The 17,936-nt window shown below is 50.2% G+C and overlaps 1 protein-coding gene across 1 annotated transcript in view; it reads right to left on the bottom strand.

The window, feature by feature from the left end:
* CNTN6 (contactin 6) overlaps positions 1-17,936 on the bottom strand; it is a 156,782-nt gene that overhangs the window by 69,213 nt on the left and 69,633 nt on the right. Inside the window, exons 4-5 of the mRNA XM_084902268.1 lie at positions 17,299-17,474; positions 5,254-5,349 (exon numbers count right to left, since the gene is read on the bottom strand). Of these exons, the coding sequence (XP_084758394.1) occupies positions 5,254-5,349; positions 17,299-17,474 (272 nt within the window). The remainder of the gene's footprint in view (positions 1-5,253; positions 5,350-17,298; positions 17,475-17,936) is intronic.

Raw genomic sequence — 17,936 nt, 5'->3', positions numbered from 1 at the left:
CCAGTGTAGAGCAGAGATTCTAAAACTTGAGTGTGCCTGAGAATGGCCAGGGGGAGTTGGTAAAATCCAGACTCCTGTGCCCCGCCCCTGAGGGCTGGGTCAGTGGGCGGAGCCAGAGTGCTAGGTTGGATCAAATGATTGCAGGGATAACCCTTCGCTGGGACCTGATCTTTAGTCCTCTTCTCAACCCACATTCCCTTTTGCTTAGACCACATTCCATTTGCTAAGACCAGCATCTTTCCCTTCAGGGCTCACCCAGAGAATTCTCCGCCACAAACACCCGCCGAGGGACCTTAAAATCTCTGACTCCCTGTCCCTGGGGGTTGTCGCCATTTGGGGGCTTAGTCCACATGGTCCCCAGATGACCTACCAAACTCATAACTCTTTACTCCTCTTGGCCTCCTGCGTTCCTGCTCTGGGACCCTGACACTGATAATTCCACTGCTGGCAATCCCAGGTGCTGCTGGCCTGGGCCCAGGTCTCCACGTTGACTGCCTACATCAAGGTCAAACCCCATCTCCGCTGCAGGAGCGCACCCGGAGGGAAGCCCCGGAACTTGGGGAGAATGAGGGTCCCCGTGGTCCTGCCTCCGGGAGCTGTGGGGCCTGGAGAAGAGCGTGCTCTCAATACAGAGGTTCAGGGCTGGCTGGGACGGAGGCGGCCTGAGAGGTCTCCCCGGCCTCCCGTGGCCCCGGTGAGCAGGCCGGGGGGCGGTGACAGTGCCCTCGGCAGCTGCCACCCAGGGGCCCTTGCTGCTGCAGTGATGGCTGATGCTGTCACACGGTCCCTCCCCAGCTGCCTCTGCCCATTCATCCACACAGCCAGCCTTCAGGGGCCCTCATCTGCTTGGTTTCATCAGCAGCCACTGCGCTTAATCTGTCTATTTTTTAATAGGGCAAGAAAAAAAAAAAACCCTCTGCAAATTGGAAGTTTAAAACCCTTCCCATTTGGCTTTCCTTAATTAAATGCATAATTCATGAGCCACTTTATTTGAAACGGTTGCATTTTTAAATATTTCCCCTCCCCCACCCCCCCATCCTCGCCATCCCTCTGTTATTAACGGCCCCGGGCCTGGCCAGGGGTGACTCAGCAGTGGCAGTGGAGCCTGTTGGTGATCAGTGCAGAGTCCCCCACAACCGCCTCCACAATGCTATGCTTTGAAATGGCAGCTCCGCAGGAGGCAGTTGCGGCCCCTCCCTGGCTGCTCTCTCAAGCATGCACAGATCCTGTTTTCCCGAGCACCAGGGTGTTTTGACATCCTGTACAGCCTTATATCTTGTACTGTGATATTTAAAACGCAAACACACAAGATATGTGCAATTATACCCATTACCGGGGACACGGTTTTTATTAGCGAGGGAGCATGGCGGGCAAAAGCAACCAAGAACGAGAAGCGCTGGCCCCGTGGCCTGCTCCTTGCTGCAGAAAATAAGCGAGTCAACACTCGGAGGCACAGTGATTGGATTCAGCGGAACCCGCGCCCCCTCCCTTTGGAATATTCCAGAATGAATGTACTGTACCGCAAACCTTGTGCATTGCTCTGGGGTTAGGCATGACAGGCTCTTGGCGGTCCATCACGGCGATGCTAGCTCAGTGGGCAAAGACCTGATCCGAGAGAAAGAATTCCTCTTCTGGTCTGAAGTCATTAATGTCGGTGCTAAACCCGGAAACGGCCGCACCTTTACGACCACTTCGATCGGAGTCCCCATTTGTTCCGTGGTTACTGCTGGGCAGTAACTCCTGGGCTTCACCGCTGTGAGGCACGGCCTCCTGGCCGCAGTGGAGACAGCGCTGTGCGGTCCAGAGGGGCCTGCGGTTAAGGCCAAGGCCTCCGAGTCCAGGTTCCAGAGGCCCGTTTGGGTGCTGGCTGGTCCTACTGGGCAGGAAGGACAACTCAGCCAGATCCTGGGAGCTGCTGGGAACCTCCGACCTGAGGAGGAAGAGGCCGGTCCTGGGTCCTGGAAGGCAGGCCCTTGCTCTGGGGAGGTCACTCCAGTGATGTGAGGGGTCTCTGACAGGTGCTTCCAGCAGGGGTGAGGTTTCCACCAGGAAATACTCAGCAATGTTTTTAACATCTCTCACTCCTGCTCTGGAGACTGGGAGTGGCTAGGACATCGAGTGGGTAGTGGCCAGAGAGGCTGCTGAGGGCCCACAGGTTCAGGGCAGCCCCCACTGCAGGGTTACCACCCCCTAGTGGTCAACAGTGTGGCGTGTGGAGAAAGCCTGGGCTCTGGTGATCCAGTGGACATGTTTCTCTTCCTTCTCGAAGCCTTTCTTGGCACAGCTCCCTTTTCCACAGCGGTGAGAAAGGGAAAGGAAGGATAAGGCGGTGTTTGAAATGAGTCACTGACAGACACCCCCGGGCTCTCGGCGAGTCTGGAGGTGTGAGCTGGGATGAGCAATAAGGTCTATGTGCGAGACGGCGCCTCTCCCAGCCCCCGGCATCGCTTGACGTCAGAAAGCCCGGGTTGTAATCTTGCCTTATTTAAGGACTGAAAAACGATGTCCTTGGTTCATCGAGTCTCAGTTTCCTCATTTAAACTTAATAATTATGAACCATTGGAATAGTGGAATGAGGAAGTAAAAGCAATGAGCTTCTAGAGCTTGCTCATGGGAACCATTGGCAGCTATTTTGATGATGAAGAAGAAGAAGAAGAAGAAGAAGAAGAAGAAGAAGAAGAAGAAGAAGAAGAAGAAGACGACTTTCTCCCGCTAAGGAAATGATGACTACTTGTATAGTTGGGTCAAAAGGTGTCTGTCACTCCCCCTCAGTTCTGACTGGGAGAGCTCTACACAGTCCAAGCTCCCTGCCTTCACAACACCAGAAAGCCCAGGGCTGTCCCTGAGTCGTGGCTGAAACTCCTTCAGTTCCCGGTGAGGCTAACATCATGTACGTGTGAAGTCCGCTCCCGCCTCACAGAGGACACGGTGGCATCTGGTACCGGGCAAGCTTGCCATCAGCTGCATGCCCAGGGCTCAGCCACTCAGCTCTCAGCCTTCTTCTAAGGTCATCTGGGCAGGTCTGAGGTTTGGTCTCACGGCTTTGCGAGAGGGCGCCGTACCTAGGAAGCTTGGCCTGCTTCCAAGGTTAACATGTTCTCTAACATCCTGGGGGACGAGGTGGGAGGGGAGGCCTCTGGCTGGGCTGCCTTTTTAAACGGTGACATTGACTTACGCACAGCTTACATGCCTATTCTCCTTTAAACAAAGTTGAAAATAATCTTCAATTCCTCCAAGACTCTGGCCAGAGTCAGAGCCCAAAGAGACCTGGGAGACAGATGTGAGGAACAGATGTGATGTCCGTGTCCTGTCACCTTAGACTATGGTCCTGGGAAACGTTCTCCTGCGGTTAGAGAGCAGTGCCATCCGGGTTCCGCGTGCTCTGGAATAATGTTATTTCACCCCAGACAGCCTTAAAGACATTGTACGCGTCCCGTGATATTTCCGGTGAGTGGACTGCCGCACGACTCAGTGATAATATTGAATTAAAACACTGTCAAGTTGTAATTAATTTCCTCTCCCTTTTATATCTACATTCCATTAGACTCCCTTAAGAATGGAAATGATGGGGGAATCGCTTCAAGATTTTAAAGAAACACAATACGATTTGGTTTCATAGTGGGGGGAGGGTTGCCTTCATTTCATTTTAAATATCGGCCCCATCTGTTCCAGAGTGAACCCGCTGTTGGCCAGGCACGTGGTCAGAGGCAGGTGGCGGGGACCTGCTGGGGCTGGAGCCGGGCAGGTGGATCAAACACTTGGCCTCACTGCCCACCAGCCGCGCCGTGACCTTGGAACAGGTACCTGCCCCCCCCTCTGCCTCGGGATTCTCATCTGCAGAACAAGAAGTCTCCCCGTCTCCTGAGGCGGCAGTGGGAATGCCAGGAGGTCGTGCCTGGGCAGTGTTGGTAGCCGTGCTGTGAGGACTCGCTGCTGTTCTTGCACCAACTCACACCCTCAGCACGACCCGGGCTGTCCGAGTGAGGTGGCCCCGGGGCATCTTTACACGCCTCCTCCGGGCTCACTGGGGCTTGAGAATCTACCACGTCGTGTAGAGTTTGAGAAAATGCAAGCCCGGCAGAGGCAGAATCAGTGGGTGGCTTAGGTCGCTGGGATCCCTTCCAGATAGAGACTGGCATGTCCTGCTTCAGCGCCGTCGCTGGAAGATGCTCGGAGTCGGTGCCATCCAACTCGGGCTGCCAGTGGCGGGGAAAGCTCCTCTCCCAGCAGCGACTGTGATGTGGCCAGAAGGACTGTGGGGATGAGCTTCTCCAGGGAGCCCACTAAGCAACATGACTTAACCACCCCAGCTTCCAGTCTTGAAGGAAGCGCTGGTCCTTGCACTAATCAACTGGCGCCCGTGAGCTCACTTACCATTTGCAACAGCGCTGCCAGGGCGATGCCAGTTACAGAACCTGCTCTACCGCGGGGAGAGCTGAGCCTGAAGAGGGGGGCGTAATGGTCCCTGTGGGGCGGGGGACAGGCAGCAGATCACAGCGAGGCTCCCTGCTCCCACTGGGCTCCTGCTGCCTCTTAAGGACCGATTGGCTGAGTGGCTGCTTAAATCGTTATGTTTAAAGGACAGATTCGGATGAGGACTGTTTGGATGCGGGAGAAGGAAGTTGAAAGGAGTCAAGGTTCTGGTAGGGGCAGAAATAGAATACTGGGGGCCAGCTATAATTGTAAGAAATATCAATCGTGCTCTGTGAATGGGGTTGTTTTGTTCTGATTGAAGAAGCCACATTCTCACCTGGCTGGCAGGGACCCGGAGCTCACCTGGAAATGCAGCCTGTCCTCCCCATCAGGGAGCTGCCTGTTTCCATGGAAAGATTAACAATCTTGTTGCAGAAACCACAGCTACCAGCCCTTTGGAGGCCCCCAGCCTTTGCATACCTGTAGGTCTTTGCAAATCCCCAGCCCCATGACCTGTAAACTGCCCATGTGGCCTATGCTTTGCCTACTTCCCCAAGTAATCTCTGTCCTTCTACCCAATGTAAGCAGCTGGCTTATGGGGAGAGGCAGAGCAGATGTTTGTGGGTGACCTGCTGTTCTCCCATGCTGCCGGCAGGACTGCAATAAACACTCATATAGGATTCAACCCTGTCTCTGCTGAACTGGCTCCAGTAGGACAGGCAGCGCAGACCCATTGACTGTCCGGTTATAGTCCCTTTGGTTTGAGGAAGGGCTACCACATCAGGCTCCAGGACCTGACGTGGCCAAATGGACGGTGGGACCCCGGTCACCCCGCCGTACCTCCGAAGTGTGGGGGTGGCCCGCAGAGGAGCACCACGCCTTGGCCTTCTCGGACGGACACCGCACTTCTCGTTTTGGTCTCAAAGTCTTCGATATCTTGGAAAAGAAAGAACACATTAGAATTAGTTATCCTGTAGAAAGACAGAAAAAAGCATTATAAGGAAGAATCTTAAACTATTTTTATCATTAACATAACTAATGAATGCTCCTCGTTGACGGACCAGCAGATTTCGTTGATGATCAAGTTAAGTGCTCTGATTGAAGAGTCAACAAGAAACACGTGGATAATGACTTCACTCATTATCTGTTCACTCCATTCTCCCCGGCAGCCAGGAGCCCAGCGGGAAGGAGGTGAGACTTGGGAGGAAGAACAGGGGTTTGGGGGGTGAGGGTGCTCCACATGGTCAAGGGAAGGACATGATGATCCAGGACCAGACGTGGGGGGTGTCCTTTAAAGCCCAGGAAAGTGGTGAGCAGTGCCCCTGGGAGGCTGCTTTGTGAGGAAGGAGAAACCCAGACAAAAGCTGTCCCTGCTGATACACCATGGACCACTGAGGCGCATGCTGGGTGGATGGCATCGTATTTTGCACTAGTTTCAAATTTCTCAGTGAAACCAGCAGGAGTGTTGGGTGGGTCATTTGAGGAGACTGGAGGTGCAAATAAGTAGACCTGCTTAGCAGAGCTGTTATGGGGATTAAAATGTTTAATTTTATCTGGAATCAGCAGGGAATAGAGTCAGTACTCCATACCTCAATACGCGATAGCAGCTTTGATTATGGCATACCCAGTCATTATATTTTTCTCTAACTGATACGAACCTCAGATGCACAAATCCACAGATACAGGCAAAACAGCACACTTCAGTTCCAATAAGACATTTTGTAGGTGAGTGATTCCATTGGAAGAACCCACACTGTTTGTCTCTCTTAAAATATTATTTCCCAAGTAAGTGTTCTTTCTGTACACTTTGCTTTCTATTCATGGAAAATAAAAGAGTTGGTCTGGCCAGTGTGGCTCAGTGGTTGAGCATCCACCTATGAACCAGGAGATCATGGTTCTCTTCCAGGTCAGGGCACATACCTGGGTTGCAGGCTCCATCTCTAGGTGGTGTGCAGGAGGCAGCCAATCCTGATTCTCTCTCATCATTAATGTTTCTCTCTGTCTCTCCCTTTCCCTTTTTCTCTGAAATCCACGAGAATGTATTTAAGAAGTAAGAGTTTGGTGAAATAGATGCAGTAGTTCTGATTTTGTGAATTGAATAACTCTTACATGTATTATACTTTTAATAATAAACGTACTTGACCAGAGGGAATCCATTCCCCTCACCTACGCTCCCCGCAGTCCCACCTGCTCTTCACCATTGCCACTTGGGTCCCCCTAACTGAGGACCAGGCCTTCCTTGTGTGTGTCTTACAGAGGATTTCTAACCCAACACACCCCTTTCTCCTTGGCCAGAGGACGCTAAGTAAGCCCACCTCCAACAGCACTGTGGCCGGAACTGCTGCCGTAACCTAGGAGTCCTCTGTGACTTGGGTCTCCATCCCTTCAAATGTCACCCAATAAGAACTGGGCAAACAAACTGTATTTAAAATAAAAAATCCAACACACTGAACTCTGGTTTCCATGTCTAGTAGTACTAATACCAGGGAGGAATAGTAATGTCTTCTTTCTTACTCTCATCACGGGAAGGCTCCATGAAATTGTCATTCCTTCTTAATGGCCACAAGACCAAAAACTGTCCCCGAGGAGCAATGAGCAATTGGGTGATCCTAGGAAACAAAGAAGCTGTGCAGGGACCTTCCCTGGACATGGTGCCCACGCCCAGTCACGTCCATCATGCTCCCTGCTCATCGGAAGCCGGGAGTTTCGATGGCACCACTGATGCCACCATGCATCGTGCCCACTTCCACCGGAACAGCATCCACCTGCACCTCCCCTCTCCGTGCCGCTGAGGGTTGCCGTGGGGTTTCTATTCGCTCCATACAAGGAAACTGCTTCTCTCCAGAGTCCCGCAGGCCTGTGATCTGTCAAACAGCCATTCGAAATGGGGCTAGTTTGCAGGTTTTCGTTAATAATTCAGATTTCAAAGCTGTTTAATGGCACACAGAACATAGACAAGACATAATTTCGCATTGCCTCTGGGAGGGGCCGTTTCCTGTGGATGTGCTGCGAACAAGATCTATTTTAAGTGTCCGACCTGGTTTTCAGCTCCCCGCCCCTCCCCCCTCCCCTGCCAGCAGGAAACACACTGTCATTCAGATCATTCTGAGGCGAGGGCCACTGAGGTGGGCTGCCACCGGGGCATCCGATGAAATTTCCTTTGCTCTGTACAGCGTTAAGCACTCTAAATATAAAATATATATATACTGATATAATAGAGGAAGGGGGAGGGAGAGAGATAGAAACATCCATGAGGAGAGAGAATCATGGATCGGCTGCCTCCTGCACGCTCCACACTGGGGATTGAGCCCACAACCGGGGCATGAGCCCTGACCGGGAATCGAACCGTGACCTCCTGTTTCATACTCAGTGCTCCACCCCTGAGCCAAACTGGCTGGGCTAAGGACTGTAGATTTGCTTTCTACAAAGGTCAGGCCAGAGGGAAGCACTAGTTTCTATTTTTGTTCTGTCCCTTTTCGGCTAAGAGAATACAGCTGAGGGTGAGCTCATTGCGGAGATGGTCTCAAACTCTCCCATCGGTGGGAAAATTCCCATCACCCCCAGGCGGCCTGCAGGCTGGCCTTGTGCTCAGGTGCAGGCCCCGCAGTGCTGTCCACGTCCCCGATGGCCCAGGGGGCCCTTGTTCAGCCACCCGATGACCAGGGCTGAGGGCACCCTTGGTTTTCTCTCTGGTTTGGGGGGAAGCCTTTGGCCGGAGCAGAAGCAAAAGTGTAGTCACAAACGGGGCTTCTCTCCAAAAACCAGAGGACGTGCCTGGCGAGGGCCCATAAAACGCTCCGTTCAGAATCACCGGGCCATCTGCTCTCTCCTGGCACCACCGAGGTGCAGGGGCGGGGCGGGGGCCACGGAAACGGCCTTAACACGAAGCCCAAGCACCGCTGCGGACTGCGGTGGCCGGTGGTAAGGCAAAACCATTTCCACAACCGCCACGTGTGGGAATGAGTCTCAGCATCATCCGAGGACGGAGACTGAGTGTTCGCTGCGAAAGCCTGAGGACCACATGGGAGGATGGCTTGGCGCCAGCCTGACACCAGAAGGAGGCACCGGCCCGTAAGCCGGGAGGAAGGCTCGGGGACCCAGTTCACTGGCCCAAACCCAGAGGGTGGCCGCCCAGCAGCCGGGGTAGGAAGTGTGCCCGTGCCAAGGAGGACACGGGACTCTTGAGCTGTGCAAATCTGCACCCTGCTCACCGGCCCTTCCTCTGTTTGCCAGGTTTGAATGGCTTTACTTATGTTTTAAATCTTTTCTTACAAGATCAAGAATAACCACTCTGTGCCAGACACTCCTGAGGAGCTCCTTTCATCCTCAGGGCGACGCCGGGACTCAGGTGCCACTGTCACATCCATCCAGCAGGAGAGACCGCGGCTCCCGAGGACCAGCAGCTGCCTGAGGGAGGACCACAGCCGCTGCAGGTCAGGGCAGGCGGAGTGGAAAGCCGCATCTGGGTCGGAGCTCGCAGCCAGTCCAGCTGCCGCCAAGCCCTCCGGCCGCACCAGAGAAAGCTGCTCCAGCTGTCACCCAGTGTCCGGAGGAACAAACAAAAATGCAGGAACTCAGGGCCCTTTCAGAGCTCCCTGCACCAGGAATGCTGCATTTTTAGGCTTTAGAAATAGCTCTGTTTCTGATCTCCTCATTCCCCCAAACCCCTGGTTTTCCCTCTCCAGGTGTGTTTCTCAGTTTATCCTGCAACCTGGCATCTGTGTGGACAAGGTAGTCTCTTAAGTTAAAAAAAAAAAAATTATGAGAAGAAGGGAGAGGGAGCCAGAGATAGAAAATCAATGATGACAAAGAATCATTGATCAGCTGCCTCCTGCACGCTCCCTACTGGGGACTGAGCCAATAACCCGGGCATGTGCCCTGACCAGGAATGGAACTATGACCCCCTGGTTCATAGGTCAATGCTCAACCACTGGGCCTCATCTCTCAACTTGACCAACCTACAGAGACTCTCCCTGCAAGACACACACACACACACACACACACACACACACACACAACACACAACACACAAACACACAAAATGTTGTTGTATTTGTGGCTCTATCAGTCTTACCGATTCAGTAAGGTGCTGCCTGAACACTTCAAACCCAATATTAAATATGCAGGGCTCCCTCACTCCAGCCCCTCCCCTGTCATTCAGATCTGAGAACCCCCCTCCTCCCCACCCCACATCTTCTACATCCCCAATACCATCCTTTCTTGTAGAAGCAGGGAAAGCAAAAAACCCCTCCACCCCCACTTTCCTCTTCAAAGAGGCCCCGTGCCTCCAGCGCTGGTTGCTGCCCTCAGAAATGGGTGGGTGTGCCCCAGTTCCCACAGCTTCTAAGCACAGGAAACAGAGTTTCATTCTGAACGCTGAGGCCCTTGGGGGCATTTGCTGAACCACCAGGCTAGACAAGAGGCTCTTAACCAGAGCTTCACCCAAGACGCACACCCCAGGAGCTGCCCCCAAACCAGAGACGGTGCTCAGTTTTCTCTCTCTGAGCCTCAAAAGCAATTTCAATTATCTGTTACTTTGAGGACCTGGAGTCTCATTTTAAGCTCTAAGATTTTTTTTCAGCCCTCCTTCTGCTTCCTACCGGCAGAATACCATGTCCCCTTCCTGGGTCTTTCTGAAGAAGGCTCAACATCCAACGCTGTGCTGAGTCCCTAGGACAAAGGAACCCTGGTCACCTTCAGCACGCAGGTCCCATGCAGAGCTATGGCCTGTGTTTGACCGACAGGAGAAGATTTTAGTGGTTGAGAAAGTGCTAGTACCCTGCACAGCAAAAGGGGATGGTGTAAGATGCCAAGAATCTGGTCAGGGACATGGACCTGGCGAACAGGGCAAGGCAACGCCCCATCACATCTCTGCTGCTGCCACTGCTGGCAGTGCAAGCCTCGGCCCGACCTGGTTATCACCATCTGAGGCTTGCCTTCGCCTTGGGCGGGCCCTAAGTGGCTGGGGGGCTGAAGGGACTGGGGGACTCCAGAGGCAGGTGTGCAGCCTAGGAGGGGCTGAAGGGACTGAGTGCTGCCATCTTTGAGGGTGTGATAGTCAATTAGCATATTCCCTCCTTATTGGCTGTGGGCGCCACCATCTTTGAGGTTAGTACAGTTGATTAGCATATTCCCTCCTTATTGGCTGTGGGCACCGCCATCTTTGAGGGTGGGACACATATTTCCTTCTTATTGGCTGTGGGCACTGCCATCTTTGCAATGGTATGAGGGTTAATTAGCATATCCCCTCTTTATTAGAAAGGATGGTGACACCTATTAGTGTATGTGTGGTTGCTTTCACCTTATGGCAGTGGTGACCTTGGCCTGCCTGCCAATCCAAGATCTTCCTAGGTGGCAGCTTTTTCCAGAACAGATTTGCTGACCCTGTTCCACCCGGTCACCAACACCCCTGCAGGCTAGCCCTCAATCACGCCAGCCCAATGGATGCATGACACAGACCAGGAGGGGCTCTGAGCGGGAACTGAAGGTCCCCTTCCACCCGGATCAGTGGCCATGAGCAGAGGGACCGGAATCCAGCTGGCCTGTGAATCCTCCGGAGCCCATGGTATGAGAAGGGCAGAACAAGGGGAAAAGTCGAGAAAGTTGAGTTTTCACAGATCTAAACCCTGGGAACAAATGAAATTATTTTTATTTCAAAAGCTGAGCTGTTTCCACGGACACTTTTTATTAAAGGTGTTTTTGAGTCCTCTTCTGATTGCTCCCACATAACCATGCACCCAGGGCCCGGCCACCGCACACACACGCTCTGTGACACCTCCAAGGAGAGATGTACCTGCATTACAGGAGCGACAGGGAAATAACCCTGCTGATTTCATTACTTTCTGTTCAATGAAACCCTTATTTTATTGCTGAGCGTTGACACTTCCACAACCTCCACTCCCTTCCCTCTGGCCCCAGAAGAGCCAGCAGCACCGGCCAAGCATCCCCGGGACCCTGACTACTGCTTCTGATGATTTACTGGGATCTCGGTCACACGCTACCAGGAGAGTCGGGGAGATAAAAGGAACTTCGCCCACGCTGTAGATAAAGGAGTTGGAATAATAGCCTCTCTTTTTGCCTCCTTTCAAAATATTAAACTTGATCCATCAGAACGTATCAGCTCTGGGACCAGAACTTGCTCTGTGGTTAACAATATGTCAATCGCAGATACTGCTTTCCCAACATTGCCTGCAGATAGGGGTTTGGGATAGGCTGGGGTGGGAAATGCAGAGGGGCGCACACCAAGCCACATCTGGACAAAACGGAATGGATGGGACAGACTCACAGGCACCATCCCTTCACTGTTTCCCTTCAGACACCCCATTGGGTCCCAATGTCTGCCTTTGAGACCTCAGCATCTGACCTAGTCACAGGGACAAGAAGAACCAGAAACTGCTAAGGTCTAGGCTGGGCTGCCATGTTGCAAGTCTGCCTTTGGTTGAAAAGTGGGCTTTCTGGCCTGGCCGATGTGGCTCCGTGATTGAGCATGGAGACAGGTTGTGAGCTCAATCCCTGAGTTGCAACTCGATCCCCAGTAGAGGGTATGCAGGACGCAGCTGATCATGATTCTCATCATTGATGTTTCTATCTCTTTCTCCCTCTCCCTTCTTCTCTCTGAAATATATATATTTCATATTTATGTAGTAACACAAAGAAAACATTCACATTTAAAATGTAAAAACTATTTTTTTAAGCAACTCAATTTCCTAATATCTATTCTAAGGATATGATTGGTCAAATGAGTAAAGGAATATGTAGTGACACCATCCAATGACATCTCACAAAATCCATTACCAGCCAATTATTTGGAACAATGCAGGGAAGTCATAGAAGCAGAGGAGATGCTTGAGGGACACCTGCCCCTGGGACACTCCAGAGGGGCAAGGCTCTCAAAGCTGGGCACCTGTGGATGAGTCAGAACCACTGTGCGCGCACTACCCAATGCTGGGCTTACTGGACAGGGATTAACTTCATTAATATCCATGTCTATGTTAATAGCCATAGTCAGGGCCCTCGGTCAGCCAGACTTGCCAAGAAGTAATGTCACAAATCCTGATGTTGACTCGGCCTCGTTCCCTATCCTTTTTAATGAAATCACTGGGATTACTTTCTAAATGAACAGTGAGAACAGTACAAAGGCGGAAGCAGAGAGCCTTCCAAAAAGCCGAGAGGCACCTGGCACAAGCCCGGTCCCGGGCCCAGCTGTTTACATTTCCTACTTTTGCTTAAAACTGAAGGAATAATTAAAATAAATCCTTTGGGCTCCAGGGAGAAAACCCTAGTAACAAGGACTCCAGGAGCGCTTATGGATGGGCTTGCTGGAAGAACTCCATGAGGGTTCTATAATCTCCATTCATAAAAACAGAGTTGGTTTATGCAAAACAGCTCATTAATATGCACGGAAGGTAGGCCTCTCAAGTGGGTGATTCTAAAAAAGGGGAGGGGGGACCTCCCTGCAATTGACTTGTTAAATCAGGTCTGTGGACCTGGTCTCTTTCTCATTTGCATTTCCCAATGTCAGGAGCAGAAAGATTGCCTGGTAAAACTGTATTTCTGCCTGCGATCACTGTTGGAAAACTATCGCTCAACCACATTTCTCCTTGTTCTTTATTGCAATGGAGTTTGCTTGGTTTTTATTCCAGTACATTTGTTGTGCTTTTTTTAAAAAGTGCCTGCAGTTATATTTGAGCAGATGTGCACTTGCAGAAAATAGACTGTACTTTGCTTCCTGCTTCCACATGTGTCTGGCACATAGTCAGTGATCAATAAACATGCATGATTGGCCTGTGGGAATGGATAGGAGAATGGCCAAGTTAGAGTTTGGAACTGTAGATTGCATCTGCACTTCCTCTGGGGAAAAAATGATCTCAATGTTCTTTTTAAAGTGAGGAAGGGCTTGCAAGGAGCCAGGACACCTATAGGAAGGGGCTCTATTTTATTAGTTATTAGGAAACATAAATCCCACTAAAATGAGATACTCTTATATATCCTCTCAAAATGCTAACATTTCAATAAGATTCATAATAGCAGAATTACCCAGAAAACATTGCTGGTAAAAGAATAAATTAATAAAATCACTATGGACAGCAATCAGTATTACCTTCTAAAGTTGTAGATACTAGCATGTATTCCCAAGTAGCTCGTAATTCTATTCTCCAGTACATGCAACGGAGAAATGTGTGCATAAATGTTCCAAGAGACATATGTGAGATTAACATTCATCCTTGTCTCTACAAGCCATCTCAGCTTCCATTGACAGTATAAGTCATTCATAAATTATATAGTATAATGTATAATAAATTACAGTATATTCTATAGTATAATAAAATATGATATAAAATGGGACTGAATGAACTAAAGTCACCTATAACAGCATGAATGAATCTCAGAAATACTGTTGGCTACAAAGCCAGACTTGAAGGCACATATCTTGTATTGCTCATGTAAAATTTAAAAAGGCAGTATCGCCCTAGCGGGTTAGGCTTGGGGGATAGAGTGTCAGCCTGCAGACCGAAGGGTCCCAGTTTTGATTCCGGTCAAGGGCTTGTATCTTGGTTTCAGGCTCCTCCCCAGCCTGGGCCCTGGTCTGGGCTCCTATTGAAGGCATCCAATCGATGCGTTTCTCTCTGTCTTTCCCTCTCTCTTCCATTCTCCCTAAAAATCAATGGAAAATATATGCTCGGGTGAGGATTAACAAATTTTTTAAAAAGGCAGTGTTTATTATAAATGTACAGGTCCAGAGAGTGGACAGGAGGATGATGGGAGTGGAACCTGAGGAGGGTGGCAGGGAGGGCCTCTGGGTGGCAGCCACATCCTGTCTCTGGACCGGTGTTGCTGTCTGTTGATCTGTCTTGTCATCCTCTCTCAGGCTGATGCTACTTGGCAAGGACAGTGCAGACCTTAACACCTTAAGCCGCGGTTAACCCTTCCAGAGCTTGCCACCCAAACCTCTTCACGATTTATAGGTACATCCAAGCCCTGGATTCTCATTTGCTCTTTAGGGAAGTAACATTGACTGTCTATGGGTAGTAAACCCCAGAAGAGATGTCATTGGATTCTTTGGAGCAAATGAGACTTTTGCTGTCATTCCCAGCCCATTCTCAGCAGCAAACTCTCTAAGGGCCACGCTCCTACTTCCATAGCGTGTGTCCAGCAGTATGGAGTCATCAACAAGGGATCTGCTTTGTGTTTCTCTCTCAGCTCCACACATGGGATCTGGATGGAACAGACCCCTCACCTCCCAGCAACCTCCTCTCCCACCTCGCTCAGCCTGTGCGGCGTGAAAGTGCAATTTTATTCAAATAGACCCAAAAGATTAGGTCCTGCTGAATGTAAGTAGAGGTGGGAGGTGAGAAAAGGCCTGGGGTTTGAAAGAGTATCATTTCCGATGAGGCACATAAATAGATGCCCAGTGGTGATGATGAAGGAAAAACGAAGATAAAGCGTTGGGTGATCTACTTCCCTGTTGATTTCAAAAATAAATATAATAGCGGCTCACTGTAATTCAGCCACGCTGCTGCTCTAAGTCCATTTGTTTGAGAAGTGAATTATTCTTAAAAGCAAAGACAAAGCTTTCTCCTGGAAATGATACCAGTCGGGGGTCACCTTATTATTACATTAGGAGGCATTGGAATATTAAATTCATTACCATGTTGCTTGGTGCTTTTTCCAAAAGGAGAGTGAAAAAGTGATACTTATTTCCAACTTTCTTTTACATAGGAAACTCAAGAAAAAATATTCCTTTGCCTACTTCATGTAGCTTCTTTGGTCCTGATGTACAAAAATAAATAAATAAATAAATAAATAAATAATTTAAAAAAAAAAAAAAAGCCGAAACCGGTTTAGCTCAGTGGATAGAGCGTTGATCTGCTGACTGAAAGGTCCTGGGTTCGATTCTGGTCAAGGGCATGTACCTTGGTTGTGGGCACATCCCCGGTGAAGGGTGTGCAGGAGGCAGCTGATCGATGTTTCTCTCTCATCGATGTTTCTAGCTCTTTATTCCTCTACCTTCCTCTCTGTAAAAAATCAATAAAATATATTAAAAAAAAAAAAAGTTAAGCCCTAATTGGTTTTGCTCAGTGGATGGAGTGTCAGCCTGCTGAGGACTCAGGAGTCTCAGGTTGGATTCCGGTCAAGTGCATGTACTGGGGTTGCTGGCACATCTTCAGTGGGGGGTGTGCAGGAGACAGCTGATTCTCTCTCATGGGTGTCTTACTCTCTCTCCCTCCATTTTTCTCTGTAAAAAATCAATAAAATATATATTTTTAAAGTTAGAAGCCACCTAGCATTTCCATTTATATTTAGATAGGCGTTACCCACTCCACGATTATCAGAGACTTTCCAGTTTCCAAATGTACTTTTAGGTGTTATTTTTAAAATTCTCCTGGGTCTTAATTTCTCTTTCAGATAAAAACGCACTTTATCACCATATCATCAGGGTCATGTTGAACTGGCTTTGCATTTCTCATGAAAAGTTAAGATATTCTACAGTGATCAGAGCCCACGAGGCCTTTAGCATTTCTTTCTGCATGTGAGGGGTTTTGTTTTCCTTTCTGTGAAGACTGTGGGCAAGAGACTGGATTGAAAACACACCTCACCTTGAATATACATGTTTGAAACCCAGCTAAGGGGCGGAGAGGGCTCTGGGAGGACTTTCGCCAGAGAACTTGGCCGCTGTCTGGGACCAAGGTGTTTTATTCATGTGGATTCTGCTTTATTTCCTCCATCTACCATCACATGTGTATGACCACATGCATACACATATGTACATGTGCATGCTTATCTATTTCTGAATATATATATTCACATACATGCAGGGTGTTACCAAAAAATGTATGCACATGTTGACAGCTGATTCTATTCCAGTTGGAAATGAAATGTAATTTATTAGACACTGCCTCTGTAATTGTTCAAAGTGTGTATACATTTTTCAGAAACAAGGGCAGCCCCAAATGGCCTCCATAACGGGAACCTCCATGTGTGGAGGAGGGTCTGAGGGACATAGACCTGCAGGGGAACAGACCAGTTATCAATCCACACGCTGCTGAGAGCTGAAGTAATTCCACAAGGTGGACTCTGCCATGTGTTCCATTCATGAAGTCTCATAGTGAGTACATAGTGAGTTCACGGTAAAGACAACAGGCCCTTTCCCTGAGCATTAGTCCCTGGGCCCCAGTGGGTCCCCTGTAGGGTTGGGAAGTGCTGCAGGGGTGGGGGTGGGGGTGCTGCAGGGTAGGGTGGGTGCATGGCAGCCCGCCTCCTGCTCCACCCCCCTCAGCAGAGAGAATTACCTGAATTGCACAGGGCCATCCCAGGCCCTGCAGCACTGCCTGTAAAGGACATGAGGCACTCTGTCTATTGCTCATCTGCTAATGTCCCCAAATGTCACCGAGGTAATTACCTGGTGACATTTGTGTGACGCCGCCGGACAGTGTTCGGTTAATATAAAGTCCACCTGCGGCAACCGCTGTATTTCCACCTGCACCGCACTGTGGCTGAGACCACATCCCCGGGGGAGCAGCCACCTCCCCAGGCAGCCCTGCCCTCAGCCTCCCCGCCGGGGGCTCTACAGCCCAACATTTAACACGGAGGACCAGGATGAGGAGGAACAGAACGGGGCCTGTATTTTTGTCTGGAGCCTTTAGAGTTATTTCTAAATATGATCCCCGGAATGTAATAGCAGTGCGATGATCTTCTATTGAACCGGATTCCCTTGAACCCCGGGCATCTGGATTTGCAAAACAGGCTGTGAAAACATTTGCCTCCTCCCGTTTGCCCTCAGAGAGCAGTTGAACAGCAAAGCCGGATTGTCTTCTGAAGAGCATGTAATAAAAATACTCCATTTTCATAGTCACAGCAATTACAGATTCCCCCACAAAAACTCACATGCGAACTGGAGCTTTGCCGTCCGGCTGAGAGCCGTGCCCAGCGGGTTGGTGGCCAGGCACTGGTAGGTGCCCGCATCCTGGTCCCAGCGTGGGCTGCTGATCACCAAGTTGCCTCCGTCCAATCTGTGGTGCGAACTCATGGAAAAATCCAGGTCTGTGCCATTCCGCCTCCACCTTTGGGGAAAAAATCACATATGCTAATCACCTAGAGCTGGCCACTATTGGTCATCCACAGCCTTGGTCATTTCCAGGCATGGATTAGAAAGCCCAGCGTGGCTCCATGCGGAGACAGCCCTACCAGTTCCACCAAAGATACCTGTGCCCACCAGCTCAGCGAAAGCAATAAGCAGGATACTTGAAAGATCTAATGTTGCCTGGCTAGCGTGGCTCCGTGGTTGAGCACCCACCTATGAACCAGGAGGTCATGGTTTGATTCCGGCCAGGGCACAGGCCCAGGTTGTGGGCTGGATCCCCAATAGGGGGAGTGCAGGAGGCAGCTAGCCAGAGACACTCTCTCATCATTGACGCTTCTGTCTCTCCCTCTCCCTTCTTCTCTGAAATCAAGACAAATATTTTTTAAACAAAGATCTACACTTTATGAATTACAACCGTTCACCTAAATGAGTACAAAGAGGC

This window comes from Pipistrellus hanaki (genome assembly GCF_964339955.1).
Source record: "Pipistrellus hanaki genome assembly, chromosome: 13".
Classification (NCBI taxonomy): domain Eukaryota; kingdom Metazoa; phylum Chordata; class Mammalia; order Chiroptera; family Vespertilionidae; genus Pipistrellus; species Pipistrellus hanaki.
This window is presented reverse-complemented; position numbering and strand designations above follow the sequence as displayed.